The following is an 18,799-nucleotide window of genomic DNA, read 5'->3' as shown; positions in this document are numbered from 1 at the left end:
CCCCCTTGCGGCAGCGCCACCTGGGCCATGGCGCTGTCCCCAAGCACACAGGGGTGACACAGGTGACACAGGGGTGACAATGACCACTCACAGCTCACACAGGTGACACAGGTGACACTCACAGGTGACACAGGTGTGACAATAACAATGCACAGGTGACACAGGTGTGACAATAACCACTCACAGCTCACACAGGTGACAATAGTGACACTCACAGGTGACACAGGTGTGACAATAACGATCCACAGGTGACAATAATGACACACAGGTGATATCAATGACACACACAGGTGACACAGGTGTGACAATAAGGAGACACAGGTAACACAGGTGACACAGATGACACAGGTGACACATAAAGGTAACAATAACGGCTCACAGGGGACACAGGTGATATCAATGACACACACAGGGGTGACACAGGTGTGACAATAAAGATCCACAGGTGACACAGGTGACACACACAGGTGACAATAATGAGACACACAGGTGACACAGGGGTGACAATGACCACACACAGGTGACACAGGTGACACACACAGGTGACAATAACAATTCACAGGTGACACAGGTGTGACAATAACGACTCACAGGTGACACAGGTGACAATAATGACACTCACAGGTGACAATGACGCCTCACCTGAGCTGGGAGGTGACGAGCCACCCGCCCTGCGGCAGCGCCACCTGGGCCATGTCGCTGTCCCCAAACACACAGGGGTGACACAGGTGACACAGGTGACATCAATGGCACACACAGGTGACACAGGTGTGACAATGACCACTCACAGGTGACACAGGTGACACACACAGGTGTGACATTAAAGTCTCACCTGAGCTGGGAGGTGACGAGCCACCCGCCCTGCGGCAGCGCCACCTGGGCCATGTCGCTGTCCCCAAGCACACAGGGGTGACAGTGACCACACACAGGTGACACAGGTGTGACAATAACCACACACAGCTCACACAGGTGACATCAATGGCTCACACAGGTGACACAGGTGACACATAAAGGTGACAATGACGCCTCACCTGAGCTGGGAGGTGACGAGCCACCCCCCTTGCGGCAGCGCCACCTGGGCCATGTCGCTGTCCCCAAACACACAGGGGTGACACAGGTGTGACAATAACGACTCACAGGTGACAATAATGACACACACAGGTGACACAGCTCACACAGGTGACATCAATGGCTCACACAGGTGACACAGGTGACACTCACAGGTGACACAGGTGCCTCACCTGAGCTGGGAGGTGACGAGCCACCCCCCTTGCGGCAGCGCCACCTGGGCCATGTCGCTGTCGCCGTCGCTGTCGCGCCCGTCGCGTTCCCAGCCCAGCTCCGGGGGCGGCCCCGGCCCCGCCCCCCGCGCGCGGCAGCGCAGCCGCACCTCCCCCCCCGGGGCCGCGCGCGCGTCCGAGGGGTGGAGCACGAAGGAGAGGCCTGGGAATGGGGGGAAATGGGGGGAAATTGGTAAAAAATGGGAATTCTGAAAAAAAACCCTAAATTCCAAAAAAAAACGGGGAAAAAATTGGGGAAAATGGGGAAAAAATGGGGAAAATATGGGGAAAAAATGGGCAAAAACCACCCCGGAATGTCACACCTGGAATGGGGGAAAATGGGGGAAAATGGGTGAAAAATGGGGGAAAAATGGGGGAAAAAATGTGAAAAAACCACCCCGGAATGTCACACCTGGATTGGGGGGAAAAGGGGAGAAAATGGGTGAAAAATGGGTAAAAATGGGTAAAAAAATGGGAATTCCGAAAAAAAAAATCCGAAAAAATTGGAGAAAATGGGTAAAAAATGGGCAAAAACCACCCCAGAATGTCACACCTGGAATGGGGACAGGAAATGGGGAGAAAATGGGTGAAAATGGGGGAAATATGGGGAAAATATGGGAATTCTGGAAAAAAAATACCGAAATTCCAAAAAAAAAAACGGGGAAAAAATTGGAGAAAATGGGGAAAAAATTGGAGAAAATGGGAAAAAATGGGGAAAAAATGGGGAAAAATGGGTAAAAAAATGTGAAAAAACCACCCCGGAATGTCACACCTGGAATTGGGGGGAAATGGGAGAAAATGGGTGAAAAATGGGTAAAAAATGGGAATTCTGAAAAAAAAAAACTAAATTCCAAAAAAAAAACGGGGAAAAAATTGGAGAAAATGGGGAAAAAATTGGAGAAAATGGGAAAAAATGGGGAAAAAATGGGGAAAAATGGGTAAAAAAATGTGAAAAAACTACCCCGGAATGATACACCTGGAATGGGGGGAAAATGGGGGAAAATGGGGGAAAAATGGGGGAAAAATGGGGAAAAAAATGTGAAAAAACCACCCCGGAATGTCACACCTGGAATTGGGGGGAAAAGGGGAGAAAATGGGTGAAAAATGGGTAAAAATGGGTAAAAAAATGGGAATTCCGAAAAAAAAAATCCGAAAAAATTGGAGAAAATGGGTAAAAAATGGGCAAAAACCACCCCAGAATGTCACACCTGGAATGGGGACAGGAAATGGGGAGAAAATGGGTGAAAATGGGGGAAATATGGGGAAAATATGGGAATTCCAAAAAAAAAACGGGGAAAAAATTGGAGAAAATGGGGAAAAAATTGGAGAAAATGGGAAAAAATGGGGAAAAATGGGTAAAAAAATGTGAAAAAACTACCCCGGAATGATACACCTGGAATGGGGGGAAAATGGGTGAAAATGGGGGAAAAATGGGCAAAAACCACCCTGGAATGTCACACCTGGAATGGGGGAAAATGGGTAAAAAATGGGAATTCCAAAAAAAATTACCAAAATTCCAAAAAAACGGGAAAAAATTGGAGAAAATGGGGGGAAAATGGGGAAAAAATGGGCAAAAACTACCCCGGAATGTCACACCTGGAATTGGGGGGAAATGGGAGAAAATGGGGGAAAAATGGGGGAAAAATGGGAATTCGGAAAAAAATAGCGAAATTCCAAAAAAAACGGGGGAAAAATTGGAGAAAATGGGGAAAAATGGAGGAAGATGGGGAAAAAATGGGGAAAAAATGGGAAAAAAATGGGAAAAAAATGGGAAAAAAATGGGGAAAAAACCACCCTGAAATCCAGGAATGTGACACCTGGAATGGGGACAGAAAATGGGGAGAAAATGGGTGAAAAATGGGGGAAAAATGGTGAAAAAATGGGCAAAAACCACCCCGGAATGTCACACCTGGAATGGGGGAAAAATGGGGGAAAATGGGGGAAAAATGGGCAAAAACCACCCTGGAATGTCACACCTGGAATGGGGGAAAATGGGTAAAAAATGGGAATTCCAAAAAAAATTACCAAAATTCCAAAAAAACGGGAAAAAATTGGAGAAAATGGGGAGAAAATGGGGAAAAAATGGGAAAAAACCACCCCAAAATCCAGGAATGTGACATCTGGAATGGGGGAAAAAATGGGGAAAAATGGGGGAAAAATGGGGGAAAATGGGAATTCTGGAAAAAAATAGCGAAATTCAAAAAAAAAAGGGGGAAGAAATTGGAGAAAATGGGGAAAAAATGGGAAAAAACCACCCCAAAATCCAGGAATGTGACATCTGGAATGGGGGAAAAAAATGGGGAAAAATGGGGGAAAAATGGGGGAAATATGGGGGAAAATGGGAATTCTGAAAAAAAATACCGAAATTAAAAAAAACGCAAAAAATTGGAGAAAATGGGAAAAAAATGGAGGAAAGTGGGGAAAAAATGGGTAAAAAAACCACCCTGGAATGTCACACCTGGAATTGGGGGGAAATGAGGAGAAATGGGTAAAAAATGGGGGAAAAATGGGAATTCTGGAAAAAAATACCGAAATTCCAAAAAAAACGGGGAAAAAATTGGAGAAAATGGGGAAAAAATGGGGGGAAAATGGGGAAAAAATGGGGAAAAAAACCACCCTGAAATCCAGGAAAATCACCCCAAAAATCACCATAAAATCACCCAAAAATGACCCCAAAATCACCCAAAAATGACCCCAAAAATCACCCCAAAAATCACCATAAAATCACCCCAAAATCGCCCTAAAATGACACCAAAATCGACCCGAAAATCAGCTTAAAATCACTCAAAAATCACCCCAAAATCACCCCAAAAATCACCATAAAATCACCCAAAAATCACCATAAAATCACCCAAAAATCAGCCTAAAATCACCCAAAAATGACCCTGAAAATCACTCTAAAATCACCTGAAAATGACCCCAAAATCACCCCAAGAATCACCATAAAATCACCCAAAATGACCCCAAAAATCGTCAAAAAATGACCCAAAAATCGACACGAAAATCGCCCTAAAATCACCCAAAAATCACCATAAAACCACCCAAAAATCACCCCAAAATCACCATAAAATCACCCCCAAAATCACCATAAAATCACCCAAAAATGACCGCAAAATCGACCCAAAATGACTCCAAAACCACCCCAAAAATCACCTTAAAAACAATCAAAAATGACCCCAAAATCACCATAAAATCACCCCAAAATTGCCCTAAAATGATCCAAAAATCGACCCGAAAATCAGCCTAAAATCACCATAAAATAGTCCAAAAATAACCCTAAAATCACCCCAAAATGGCCCAAAATTGCCTGAAAATGACCCTAAAATCATCCCGAAATGACCACAAAAATCACTCTAAAATCGCCCAAAAATCACCAAAAAATGACCCAAAAAGGACCTCAAAATCGCCCTAAAAATCACCATAAAAACACCCGAAAATTACCCCAAAATCAGCCTAAAATCACCCAAAAATGACCCCAAAATCGACCCGAAAATCACCATAAAATCGCCCGAAAATGACCTCAAAATCGACCCCAAAAATCACCATAAAATCCCACCAAAAATCACCCCAAAATGACCCCAAAAATCACCATAAAATCACTGAAAAATGACCCCAAAGTCGCCCAAGAATCAGCCTAAAATGACCCCAAAATCACCCCAAAAATTGCCCTAAAATGACCCAAAAATCACCAAAAAATGACCCAAAAAGGACTCCAAAATCGCCCTAAAATCACCATAAAATCACCCAAAAATTTCCCCAAAATCACCCCAAAATGACCCCAAAATCGCCCCGAAAATCACCACAAAATCACCCAAAAATGACCCCGAAATCGCCCCAAAAATGACCTCAAAATCGACCCCAAAAATCACCATAAAATCCCTCCAAAAATCACCATAAAACCACCCCAAAATGACCCCAAAATCGACCTGAAAATCAGCCCAAAATCACCCGAAAATGACCCAAAAATCACCCCAAAAATCACCATAAAATCGCCCCAAAATGACCCCAAAATCAGCCCAAAAATCAGCCTAAAATCACCCAAAAATGACCCTGAAAATCACCCTAAAATCACCTGAAAATGACCCCAAAATCCCCCCAAAAATCACCATAAAATCGCCCCAAAATGACCCCAAAATCTCCCCAAAAATCACCATAAAATCGCCCCAAAATGACCCAAAAATCACCCAAAAATGACTCCAAAATCGCCCGAAAAATCACCATAAAATCACCCAAAAATGACCCCGAAATCGCCCCAAAATGACCCCAAAATCACCCCAAAAATCACCCCAAAAATCACCATAAAATCACCCCAAAATCACCCCAAAATCGCCCTAAAATCACCCAAAAATGACCCCAAAATCGACCCAAAAATCACCATAAAATCACCCCAAAATAACCCCAAAAATCGACCCAAAAATCAGCCTAAAATCGCCCAAAAATGACCCCAAAATCACCCTAAAAATCACCATAAAATCACCCAAAAATCACCATAAAATCACCCCAAAATCACCCAAAAATGACCCCAAAATCGACCCAAAAATCACCATAAAATCACCCAAAAATCACCATAAAATCACCCAAAAATGACCCCAAAATCACCCCAAAAATGACCCAAAAGTAGCCCTAAAATGACCCCAAAATCACCCCAAAAATCGCACTAAAATCACCCCAAAATCACCCAAAAATGACCCCAAAATTGCCCTAAAATCAGCCCGAAAAACACCATAAAATCACCATAAAATCACCCCAAAAATCACCCCAAAATCACCCCAAGAATCACCATAAAATCACCCAAAAATGACCCAAAATCTCCCCAAAGATCACCATAAAATCACCCAAAATGACCCCAAAAATCGCCAAAAAATGACCCAAAAATCGCCTGAAAAATCACCATAAAATCACCCAAAAATGACCCCAAAGTCGCCCAAGAATCAGCCTAAAATCACTCAAAAATTTCCCAAAAATCACCATAAAATCGTCCCAAAATCGACCCGAGAATCACCATAAAATCCCTCCAAAAATCACCATAAAATCACCCCAAAATGACCCCAAAAATCACCATAAAATCGCCCTAAAATCGCCCAGAAAATCAGCCCAAAAATCACCATAAAATCACTGAAAAATGACCCCAAAATCGCCCAAAAATTTCCCCAAAATCACCCCAAAAATCGCCCTAAAATGACCCAAAAATCACCATAAAATGACCCAAAAAGGACCCCAAAATCACCCTAAAATCACCATAAAATCACCCAAAAATTACCCCAAAATCACCCCAAAAATCGCCCAAAAATGACCCCGAAATTGCCCCGAAAATCACCATAAAATCGCCCAAAAATGACCCGAAAATCGCCCCAAAAATCACCATAAAATTGCCCAAAAATCACCCCAAAATCGCCCTAAAATGACCCCAAGATCACCCCAAAAATCACCATAAAATCACCTGAAAATGACCCCAAAATCACCCGAAAATTACCCCAAAATCGGCCTAAAATCACCCAAAAATGACCCCAACATCGCCCTAAAATGACCCCAAAAATCACCATAAAATGACCCCAAAATCACCCCAAAAATCACCATAAAATCACCCAAAAATCACCATAAAATCACCCCAAAAATCGCCCAAAATTACCCCAAAAATCGCCCTAAAATTACCCCAAAATCTACCAAAAAATCAGCATAAAATCACCCAAAAATGACCTAAAAATCCCCAAAAAATCACCATAAAATAACCCCAAAAATCGCCCTAAAATGACCCCAAAATCACCCCAAAAATCACCATAAAATCACCCAAAAATGACCCCAAAAATCACCATAAAATCACCCCAAAATCGCCCTAAAATGACACCAAAATCGACCCGAAAAATCACCATAAAATCACCCAAAAATGACCCCAAAATTGCCCTAAAATGACCCGAAAAACACCATAAAATCACACAAAAATGACCCCAAAATCTCCCCAAAAATCACCATAAAATCACCCAAAAATGACCCCAAAATCACCCCAAGAATCACCATAAAATCACCCAAAAATCACCATAAAATCACCCAAAAATGACCCCAAAATCACCCCAAAAATGACCCAAAAGTAGCCCTAAAATGACCCCAAAATCACCCCAAAAATCGCACTAAAATCACCCCAAAATCACCCAAAAATGACCCCAAAATTGCCCTAAAATCAGCCCGAAAAACACCATAAAATCACCATAAAATCACCCCAAAAATCACCCCAAAATCACCCCAAGAATCACCATAAAATCACCCAAAAATGACCCAAAATCTCCCCAAAAATCACCATAAAATCACCCAAAATGACCCCAAAAATCGCCAAAAAATGACCCAAAAATCGCCTGAAAAATCACCATAAAATCACCCAAAAAAGACCCCAAAGTCGCCCAAGAATCAGCCTAAAATCACTCAAAAATTTCCCAAAAATCACCCCAAAAATCACCATAAAATCGTCCCAAAATCGACCCGAGAATCACCATAAAATCCCTCCAAAAATCACCATAAAATCACCCCAAAATGACCCCAAAAATCACCATAAAATCACTGAAAAATGACCCCAAAATCGCCCAAAAATGACCCCAAAATCACCCCAAAAATCGCCCTAAAATGACCCAAAAATCACCAAAAAATGACCCAAAAAGGACCCCAAAATCGCCCTAAAATCACCATAAAATCACCCAAAAATTTCCCCAAAATCACCCCAAAAATCGCCCTAAAATGACCCAAAAATCACCAAAAAATGACCCAAAAAGGACCCCAAAATCACCCTAAAATCACCATAAAATCACCCAAAAATTACCCCAAAATCACCCCAAAAATCGCCCAAAAATGACCCCGAAATTGCCCCGAAAATCACCATAAAATCGCCCAAAAATGACCCGAAAATCGCCCCAAAAATCACCATAAAATTGCCCAAAAATCACCCCAAAATCGCCCTAAAATGACCCCAAGATCACCCCAAAAATCACCATAAAATCACCTGAAAATGACCCCAAAATCACCCGAAAATTACCCCAAAATCGGCCTAAAATCACCCAAAAATGACCCCAACATCGCCCTAAAATGACCCCAAAAATCACCATAAAATGACCCCAAAATCACCCCAAAAATCACCATAAAATCGCCCGAAAATCACCATAAAATCACCCAAAAATGACCCCAAAATCACCCAAAAATCACCATAAAATCACCCCAAAATCACCCCAAAAATCGCCCAAAATTACCCCAAAAATCGCCCTAAAATTACCCCAAAATCTACCAAAAAATCAGCATAAAATCACCCAAAAATGACCCAAAAATCCCCAAAAAATCACCATAAAATAACCCCAAAAATCGCCCTAAAATGACCCCAAAATCACCCAAAAATCGCCCTAAACTCACCCAAAAATGACCCCAAAAATCACCATAAAATCACCCCAAAATCGCCCTAAAATGACACCAAAATCGACCCGAAAAATCACCATAAAATCACCCAAAAATGACCCCAAAATTGCCGTAAAATGACCCGAAAAACACCATAAAATCACACAAAAATGACCCAAAAATCACCATAAAATCACCCAAAAATGACCCCAAAATCACCCCAAGAATCACCATAAAATCACCCCAAAATCACCATAAAATCACCCAAAAATGACCCCAAAATCACCCAAATATGACCCCAAAATCACCCCAAAAATCACCATAAAATCACCCCAAAATCACCCCAAAAATCCACCAGAAAATCACCCAAAAATGACCCAAAATCACCATAAAATCGCCCGAAAATTACCCCAAAATCGCCCAAAATGACCCAAAAATCACCCCAAAAATCACCATAAAATCGCCCCAAAAATCACCATAAAATCGCCCTAAAATCACCCAAAAATCGCCCTAAACTCACCCAAAAATGACCCAAAATCACCCCAAAAAGACCCCAAAAATCACCCAAAAATCACCCCAAAAATCACCCCAAAATGACCCAAAAATTGCCCTAAACTGACCCAAAAATCACCCCAAAAATCACCATAAAATCACCCAAAAATGACCCCAAAATCACCCAAAAATCACCATAAAATCACCCCAAAATCACCCCAAAAATCGCCCAAAATTACCCCAAAAATCGCCCTAAAATTACCCCAAAATCTACCAAAAAATCACCATAAAACCACCCCAAAATGACCCCAAAATCGACCTGAAAATCAGCCTAAAATCACGCGAAAATGACCCAAAAATCTCCCCAAAAATCACCATAAAATCACCCCAAAATCGCCCTAAAATGACACCAAAATCGACCCGAAAAATCACCATAAAATCACCCAAAAATGACCCCAAAATTGCCCTAAAATGACCCGAAAAACACCATAAAATCACAAAAAAATGACGCCAAAATCTCCCCAAAAATCACCATAAAATCACCCAAAAATGACCCCAAAATCACCCCAAGAATCACCATAAAATCACCCCAAAATCACCATAAAATCACCCAAAAATGACCCCAAAATCACCCAAATATGACCCCAAAATCACCCCAAAAATCACCATAAAATCACCCCAAAATCACCCCAAAAATCCACCAGAAAATCACCCAAAAATGACCCAAAATCACCATAAAATCGCCCGAAAATTACCCCAAAATCGCCCAAAATGACCCAAAAATCACCCCAAAAATCACCATAAAATCGCCCCAAAAATCACCATAAAATCGCCCTAAAATCACCCAAAAATCGCCCTAAACTCACCCAAAAATGACCCAAAATCACCCCAAAAAGACCCCAAAAATCACCATAAAATCACCCCAAAAATCACCATAAAATCACCCCAAAATGACCCAAAAATTGCCCTAAACTGACCCAAAAATCACCCCAAAAATCACCATAAAATGACCCAAAAATCACCCCAAAATCGCCCGAAAAATCGCCCTAAAATCACCCAAAAATCACCCCAAAATCACCCCAAAAATCGCCCTAAAATCACCCAAAAATCACCCCAAAAATCACCATAAAATCACCCAAAAATCGCCTAAAAAAGACCCAAAAAGGACCCCAAAATCACCCAAAAATCACCCTAAAATCCCCCCCAAAAATCACCATAAAATCGCCCCAAAATCACCCCAAAAATCCACCCGAAAATCACCCAAAAATGACCCAAAAATGACCCCAAAAATCGCCCAAAAATCACCCAAAAATGCCCCAAAATCGCCCAAAATGCCCAAATTCGGCGTTTCCGGTTTCCCGCGCTCCCTCCCGGTCCCTGGGGAGGCTCCGGAATTTCGGGAATTTCGGGAAATTCCCAAAAAAGCCGAATTTGGGTGGGGGAGGGGCCGCAGCTGCGGGGTGGGGGAGGGGATGGGACCCCGCCCATCCCCCCGGGGGGGCCCCGCCCCCAATTTTGGGCCCCACCCAAAAAAAAAAAGGGGAAAAATCCTAAAAAAATTGGGGAACCCCAAAATTTGGGAAACCCCCAAAATTTGGGATTCCCCCAAATTTGGGAATCTCAACATTTGGGAGACCCCAAAATTTGGATTTCCTAAAATTTGGACACCCCAAAAATTGGGGAACCCCAGATTTAGGGGAACCCCAAAATTTGGGATGGCCCCAAAAATTTGGAATCTCAAAATCTGGGAAAGCCCAAAATCAGAACACCCCAAAATTGGGACACCCCAAAATTGGGAAAGCCCAAATTGAAGAGACCCCAAAATTTGGAATATCAAAATTTGGGGAACCCCAAAATTTGGGATTTCCCAAAATTTGGATCCTTTAAAATTTGGGATTCCCCAAAATTTGGATCCTTTAAAATTGGGGAACCCCAAAATAAAGAAACCCCAAAATTTGGGATACCTAAAAATTGGGGAACCCCAAAATTTGGGAAACCCCCAAAATTGGGGATTCTTAAATTTGGGGAACCCCCAAAATTGGGGATTCTTAAATTTGGGGAACCCTAAAATTGGGAGATCCCAAAATCAGGAGACCCCAAAATTTGGGAACCCCAAAAATTGGGATCCCCAAAATTTGGATCCCCCTAAAACTGGGAAACCCCAAAATTTGGGAGACCCAAAAATTGGAATCCCCCAAAATTGGGGAACCCGAAAATTTGGGAGACCCCAAAATTTGGGATCACCCCAAAATTTGGGAGACTCCAAATTGGGATCCCCCTAAAATTGGGATTCTCAAAATTTGGGAAAACCCCTAAAATTGGGAACCCCCAAAATTTGGGAGCCCCAAAATCGGGAGAGCCCAGAATTTGGGAGGCTCCAAAAATGGAATTCCCTAAATTTGGGATCCTCCCAAAAAATTGGGAACCCCCAAAAAATCGGGACTCCCCAAAATCGGGAATCTCCAAATTTGGGATCCCCAAAAATCCCAAAATCGGGACCCTCCAAAATCGGGAATCCCCCTGACCCTGAGAGCCGCCCCCCAAATTTGGGATCCCCAAAATTGGGACACCCCAAAATCAACAAAAGCCCCAAAATCGGGATCCTCTTGTTCTGGGATACCCCAAAACCGGGACACCCCAAATCGGGATATCCCAAAACTGGGACACCCCAAAATTGGGAGACCCCAAAATCGGGACACCCCAAAACCGGGATACCCCAAAACCAGGAAACCCCAAAACCAGGACATCCCAAAATCGGGATCCCCAAAAATCCGGACCCTCCTGTCCCGGGACACCCCAAAACCAGGATACCCCAAAACCGGGATCCACCCCAAAACCGGGACCTCCCAAAATCGGGACACCCCAAAACCAGGAAACCCCAAAAATGGGAAACCCCAAAACCGGGACACCCCCAAACCAGGACACCCCAAAACAAAGACCCGCCCAAAACCGGGACATCCCAAAACCGGGATACCCCAAAACCGGGACACCCCAAAATCGGGATCCGCCCAAAACTGTGACCTCCCAAAATCGGGATCCTCCTGTCCCGGGACACCCCAAAATCGAGACCCGCCCAAAATCTGGATCCCCAAAACCGGGACACCCCAAAACCGGGATACCCCAAAACCGGGACCCACCCAAAACAGAGACACCCCCAAACCAGGACACCCCAAAACAAAGACCCGCCCAAAACCGGGACACCCCAAAACCAGGAAACCCCAAAACCAGGACATCCCAAAATCGGGACACCCCAAAACCGGGATCCCCAAAAATCCGGACCCTCCTGTCCCGGGACCTCCCAAAATCGGGATCCCCAAAACCGGGACATCCCAAAATCGGGGTCCCCCCAAACCAGGACACCCCAAAACCGGGATATCCCAAAATCGAGACCCGCCCTAAACCGGGATCCTCCAAACCAGGATACCCCAAAACCGAGACACCCCAAAACCGGGACACCCCAAAATCGGGACCCTCCTGTCCCGGGACACCCCAAAACCGGGGCCAGCCAAAAACCGCGACCCGCCCAAAACCGGGACACCCCAAAAACGGGACCCGCCCAAAACCGGGACCCGCCCAGAACCGGGATAACCCAAAACCGGGATCCTCCCAAAACCAGGATACCCCCAAAATCGGGACCCTCCTGTCCCGGGACACCCCAAAATCGAGACCCGCCCAAAACCGGGATACCCCAAAATTAGGATACCCCAAAACCGAGACCCGCCCAAAACCAGGAAACCCCAAAACCGGGATAACCCAAAATCGAGATACACCAAAACCGGGACCCTCCTGTCCCAGGACACCCCAAAACCGAGACCCGCTCAAAACCGGGACACCCCAAAACCGGGATCATTCTGTCCCGGGACACCCCAAAATTAGGACCCGCCCAAAATCGTGATACCCCAAAACCAGGAAACCCCAAAACCGGGATCAGTCTGTCCCGGGACACCCCAAAATCGGGATCCTCCCAAAATCGGGATCCGCCCAAAACTGAGACCCGCCCAAAATCGGGATCCTCCTGTCCCGGGACATCCCAAAATCGAGACCCGCCCAAACCCAGGAAACCCCAAAACCGGGACACCCCAAAATCGGGATCCTCTTGTTCCGGGACACCCCAAAACCGAGACGTCCCAAATCGGGATACCCAAAATCGGGATACCCAAAATCGGGATCATTCTGTCCCGGGACCCGCCCAAAACCGGGACATCCCAAAATCGGGGTCCCCCCAAACCAGGACACCCCAAAACCGGGATATCCCAAAACCGGGACACCCCAAAAATCCAGACCCTCCTGTCCCGGGACACCCCAAAACAAAGACCCGCCCAAAACCGGGACACCCCAAAACCAGGAAACCCCAAAAACGGGATACCCCAAAACCGGGATCATTCTGTCCCGGGACACCCCAAAACCGGGACCTCCCAAAATCGGGATCCCCAAAACCGGGAAACCCCAAAACCGGGACCCTCCTGTCCCAGGACACCCCAAAACCGAGACCCGCCCAAAACCGGGATCCTCCCCAAAATCGGGAGCCGCCCAAAACTGTGACCTCCCAAAATCGGGATCCTCCTGTCCCGGGACACCCCAAAATCGAGACCCGCCCAAACCCAGGAAACCCCAAAATCGGGATACCCCAAAATCGGGATCATTCTGTCCCGGGACACCCCAAAACCAGGATCCTCCCCAAAACCGGGACCCGCCAAAAACCGGGATCCTCCAAACCGGGACACCCCAAAACCAGAACACCCCAAAATCGGGATACCCCAAAACCGGGACCCGCCAAAAACCGGGATACCCCAAAACCGGGACATCCCAAAACCGGGACCCTCCTGTCCCGGGACACCCCAAAACCGAGACCTCCCAAAATCGGGATCCCCAAAACTGGGATACCCCAAAATCGAGACCCGCCCAAAACCAGGAAGCCCCAAAACCGGGACACCCCAAAACCGGGATCATTCTGTCCCGGGACATCCCAAAACCGGGATCCTCCCCAAAACCGGGACCCACCCAAAACCAGGACAACCCAAAACCAAATTCGGGATCATCCTGTCCCCGGGACACCCCAAAACCGGGATACCCCAAAACCGGGATACCCAAAACCGGGACACCCCAAAACCGGGACCCGCCCCCAAAATTTGGGGTCCCCCCCCCTACTCACCGGGCGGGGCCGGGGTCGCCCCCAGGGCGGCGGCCGCCACCAGCAGCGACAGAAACGGCGACAGCGGCGACAGAAACGGCGACAGCGGCGATAGCGGCGACAGGAACGGGGGGGCCCCGCCGAGACCCCCCCCCATGGCCTCGAGACCCCGCGGGACGAGGAGGAGGAGGAGGAGGAGGAGGAGGAAGGTCCCGGGATAACGGAAAAAAGGAGGAGAAAGAGGAGGAGGAGGAGATGGGAGGAAGATCCCGGGATGACGGAGGAGGAAAAACTTTCCCAGGATGACGAAGAGGAGGAGGAGGAGACGGGGGAGGGAGGAAGGTCCCGGGACAGCTGAGGAGGAGGAGGAAGGTCTCGGGGAGTGGAGGAAGGTCCCGAGATAACGGAAAAAAGGAGGAGGAGGAGGAGGAGGGCGGGGATGGGAGGAAGGCCCCGGGATGACGAAGGAGGAGGAAAAGTTTTCCCAGGATGACGAAGAGGAGGAGGAGGAGGAGGCGGGGGCGGGATGAAGGTCCCGGGACAGCTGAAGAGGAGGAGGAGGAGGAGGAGGATGAGGAAGGTCCCGAAAGTGGAGGAAGGTCCCGAGATAACGGAAAAGAGGCGGAGGAGGAGGAGGAGGAGGGCGGGGATGGGATGAAGATCCTGGGATGACGAAGGAGGAGGAAAAGTTTTCCCAGGATGACGAAGAGGAGGAGGCGGGGGCGGGAGGAAGGTCCCGGGATAGAGGAGGAGGAGGATGAGGAAGGTCCCGGGGGTGGAGGAAGGTCCCGGGATAACGGAAAAAAAGAGGAGGAGGAGGAGGAGGAGGAGGAGGAGGGGGAGGGCGGGGGGATGAAGATCTCAACGGAAAAAATGAGGAGGAGGAGGAGGAGGGGGGAGGAAGAGCTCGGGATGACGGAGGAGGAAAAAATTTTCCCAGGATGACGAAGAGGAGGAGGAGGAGGGGGCGGGAGGAAGGTCCCGGGATAACGGAAAAAAGGAGGAGGAGGAGGAGGAGGAGGAGGAGGGGGAGGGATGAAGGCTCCGGGGATGACGGAGGGGGGGAAAAAAATTTCCTGGGGGATGACGAAGAGGAGGAGGAGGAGGAAGGGGGGGGGGGGATGAAGGCTCCGGGATGATGATAAAGAGGAGGAGGAGGATGAGGATGGGGGATGAAGGCTCCAGGATAACGAGGAGGAGGAGGAGGATGGGATGGCAGGGGTGGGATGAAGGCTCCGGGATGATGAGGATGAAGAAGATGATGGGGGGGATGGGATGAAGGCTCCAGGATAACAAGGAGGAGGAAGAGGATGGCAGGGGTGGGATGAAGGCTCTGGGGTTATGATGATGATAATGATGATGATGAGGATGGGATGAAGGCTCTGGGATGATGAAGATGATGATGATGATGATGATGAGGATGGGATGAAGGCTCTGGGATGATGAAGATGATGATGATGATGATGATGAGGATGGGATGAAGGCTCCAGGATGATGAAAATGATGATGATGAGGATGAGGATGGGATGAAGGCTCCGGGGTCCTGATGATGATGATGATGATGATGATGATGATGATGGGATGAAGGCTCTGGGGTCCTGATGAGGATGATGATGGTGACAAGGTTGGGATGAAGGCTCCGGGGTCCTGACGATGATGAGGATGACAAGGATGACGAGGATGGGATGAAGGCTCCGGGATGATGAAGATGATGAGGATGGGATGAAGGCTCCGGGGTCCTGACGATGATGATGATGAGGATGATGATGATGATGATGGTGACAAGGATGGGATGAAGGCTCTGGGATGATGAAGATGATGAAGATGATGATGATGATGAGGATGATGATGATGGGATGAAGGCTCTGGGGTCCTGATGATGAAGAGGATGATGATGATGCTGATGAGGATGGGATGAAGGCTCCGGGATGATGATGATGATGATGATGATGCTGATGAGGATGGGATGAAGGCTCCAGGATGATGAAGATGAGGATGATGATGATGATGATGAGGATGGGATGAAGGCTCCGGGATTCTCCCGGGCTTTTCCAACCACACTCGAAGGGGGGAGGGGCGGGAGAGGGAGGGGAGGGACAGAGGGACCCCGAGAGGGGACACGGGGACACCCCCGGGCATTGGGGACAACTCTGGGGCCTTGGGGACAACCCCGGGCCTTGGGGACACCCCGGACATTGGGGACACCCCCGAAAGGGGACACGGGGACACCCCCGGGCCTTGGGGACAATGCTGGGGCCTTGGGGACACCCCTGGGGCCTTGGGGACCCCGAGAGGGGACACGGGGACACCCCCGGACATTGGGGACACCCCCGGGCCTTGGGGACACCCCGGACATTGGGGACAATGCTGGGGCCTTGGGGACACCCCCGGGCCTTGGGGACATCCCCAGACATTGGGGACACCCCCAGACACTGGGGACACCCCCAGACATTGGGGACACCCCCGGACATTGGGGACACCCCTGGGCCTTGGGGACACCCCGGACTTTGGGGACAATGCTGGGGCCTTGGGGACACCCCCGAGAGGGGACACGGGGACACCCCTGGACCTGGGGACACCCCCGGGCATTGGGGACAATTCCAGACCTTGGGGACACCCCCGGACCCTGGGGACACTCCCAAGGTGCCACCAGGGCCTTGGGGACAATTCGGGGCCTTGGGGACACCCCTGGGGCCTTGGGGACAATTCGGGGCCTTGGGGACAACCCTGGGGCCTTGGGGACACCCCCAGACCCTGGGGACACCCCTGAGGTGCCAGCAGGGCCTTGGGGACACTCTGGGGACACTCCTGGGCCTTGGGGACACTCCTGAGGTGACGCTGAGGCCTTGGGGACAACTCCAGACCTTAGGGACAAATCAAGGCCTTGATTTGGGGACACTCCTGAGCCTTGGGGACACTCCTGAGGTGACACTGGGGCCTTGGGGACACTCCCAAGGTTTGGGGACACTCCTGAGCTTTGGGGACAGATCCCGAGGTGACACCGAGGCCTTGGGGACAATTTGGGGCCTTGGGGACACTCCCGAGGTGACACCAAAATCTTGGGGACGCTCCCAGGGTGCCACCAAGGCCTTGGGGACAACTCTGGGCCTTGGGGACACTCCCAAAGGTGACTTCGAGGCCTTGGGGACACTCCCAAGGTTTGGGGACACTCCTGAGGTGACACCGAGGCCTTTGGGGACACTCTGGGGACACTCCAGGGCCTTGGGGACACTCCAAAGGTCACTGAGGTCACACCAGGGCCTTGGGGACACTCTGGGGACACCCCTGGGCTTTGGGGACACTCTTGAGGTGGCACCAAAATCTTGGGGACACTCCTGAGCTTTGGGGACACTCCCGAGGTGACACTGAGGCCTTGGGGACACTCTGGGGACACTCCCAAGATTTGGGGACACTCCCGAGGTCACACCGAGGTCTTGGGGACATTCCTGAGCCTTGGGGACACTCCTAAGGTGCCACCAGGGCCTTGGGGACAACTCTGGGCTTTGGGGACACTCCCAAAGTTGACTTCGAGGCCTTGGGGACACTCCCAGGATTTGGGGACACTCCCAAGCTTTGGGGGACACTCCCAGGGTGCCACCAGGGCCTTGGGGACACTCCCAGGATTTGGGGACACTCCCAAAGGTGACATCGAGGCCTTGGGGACACTCCTGAGCTTTGGGGACACCCCTGAGGTGACACCGGGGCCTTGGGGACACTCTGGGGACACTCCAGGGCCTTGGGGACACTCCCAAAGGTGACACTGAGGCCTTGGGGACACTCCCGAGGTGACACTGAGGCCTTGGGGACACTCCCAGGATTTGGGGACACTCCTGAGGTGGCACCAAAGTCTTGGGGACACTCCTGGACCTTGGGGACACTCCTGGACCTTGGGGACAAATCCCGAGGTCACACCAGGGCCTTGGGGACACTCTGGGGACACCCCCGGGCCTTGGGGACACTCCTGAGGTGCCACCAGGGCCTTGGGGACATTTCTGGGCCTTGGGGACAACTCTGGGCTTTGGGGACACTCCCGAGGTGACAGCGAGGCCTTGGGGACACTCCCAGGATTTGGGGACACTCCCAAAGGTGACATCGAGGCCTTGGGGACACTCCCAGGATTTGGGGACACTCCCAAAGGTGACATCGAGGCCTTGGGGACACTCCTGAGCTTTGGGGACACCCCTGAGGTGCCACCAGGGCCTTGGGGACACTCCTGAGGTGACACTGGGGCCTTGGGGACACTCCCAAGGTTTGGGGACACTCCTGAGCTTTGGGGACAGATCCCGAGGTGACACCGAGGCCTTGGGGACAACTCTGGGCCTTGGGGACACCCCCGGACTGTGGGGACACTCCCAGGATTTGGGGACACTCCCGAGGTGACACCAAAATTCAGGGGACACCCCCGGGCCTTGGGGACACTCTGGGGACACTCTGGGGACACTCTGGGGCCTTGGGGACACTCCCAAAGGTCACCGAGGTCACAGCGAGGCCTTGGGGACACTCCTGAGGTGCCACCAAAGCCTTGGGG

The 18,799-nt window shown here is 49.0% G+C and overlaps 1 protein-coding gene across 1 annotated transcript in view; it reads right to left on the bottom strand.

Moving 5' to 3' along the window:
- Positions 1-15,116, bottom strand: part of LOC139586547 (tyrosine-protein kinase receptor UFO-like) — an 88,105-nt gene extending 72,989 nt beyond the window's left edge. Inside the window, exons 1-2 of the mRNA XM_071420055.1 lie at positions 14,293-15,116; positions 1,242-1,443 (exon numbers count right to left, since the gene is read on the bottom strand). Of these exons, the coding sequence (XP_071276156.1) occupies positions 1,242-1,443; positions 14,293-14,428 (338 nt within the window). The 5' untranslated portion in view covers positions 14,429-15,116. The remainder of the gene's footprint in view (positions 1-1,241; positions 1,444-14,292) is intronic.
- Between the last annotated feature and the right edge of the window lie 3,683 nt (positions 15,117-18,799).

Source organism: Agelaius tricolor, unplaced genomic scaffold, assembly GCF_023055355.1.
Source record: "Agelaius tricolor isolate 1412-34295 unplaced genomic scaffold, bAgeTri1.0.p SCAF_123, whole genome shotgun sequence".
NCBI lineage: Eukaryota > Metazoa > Chordata > Aves > Passeriformes > Icteridae > Agelaius > Agelaius tricolor.
Note: the sequence above shows the minus strand (reverse complement) of the source record. Positions and strands in the feature narration are given on the sequence as shown.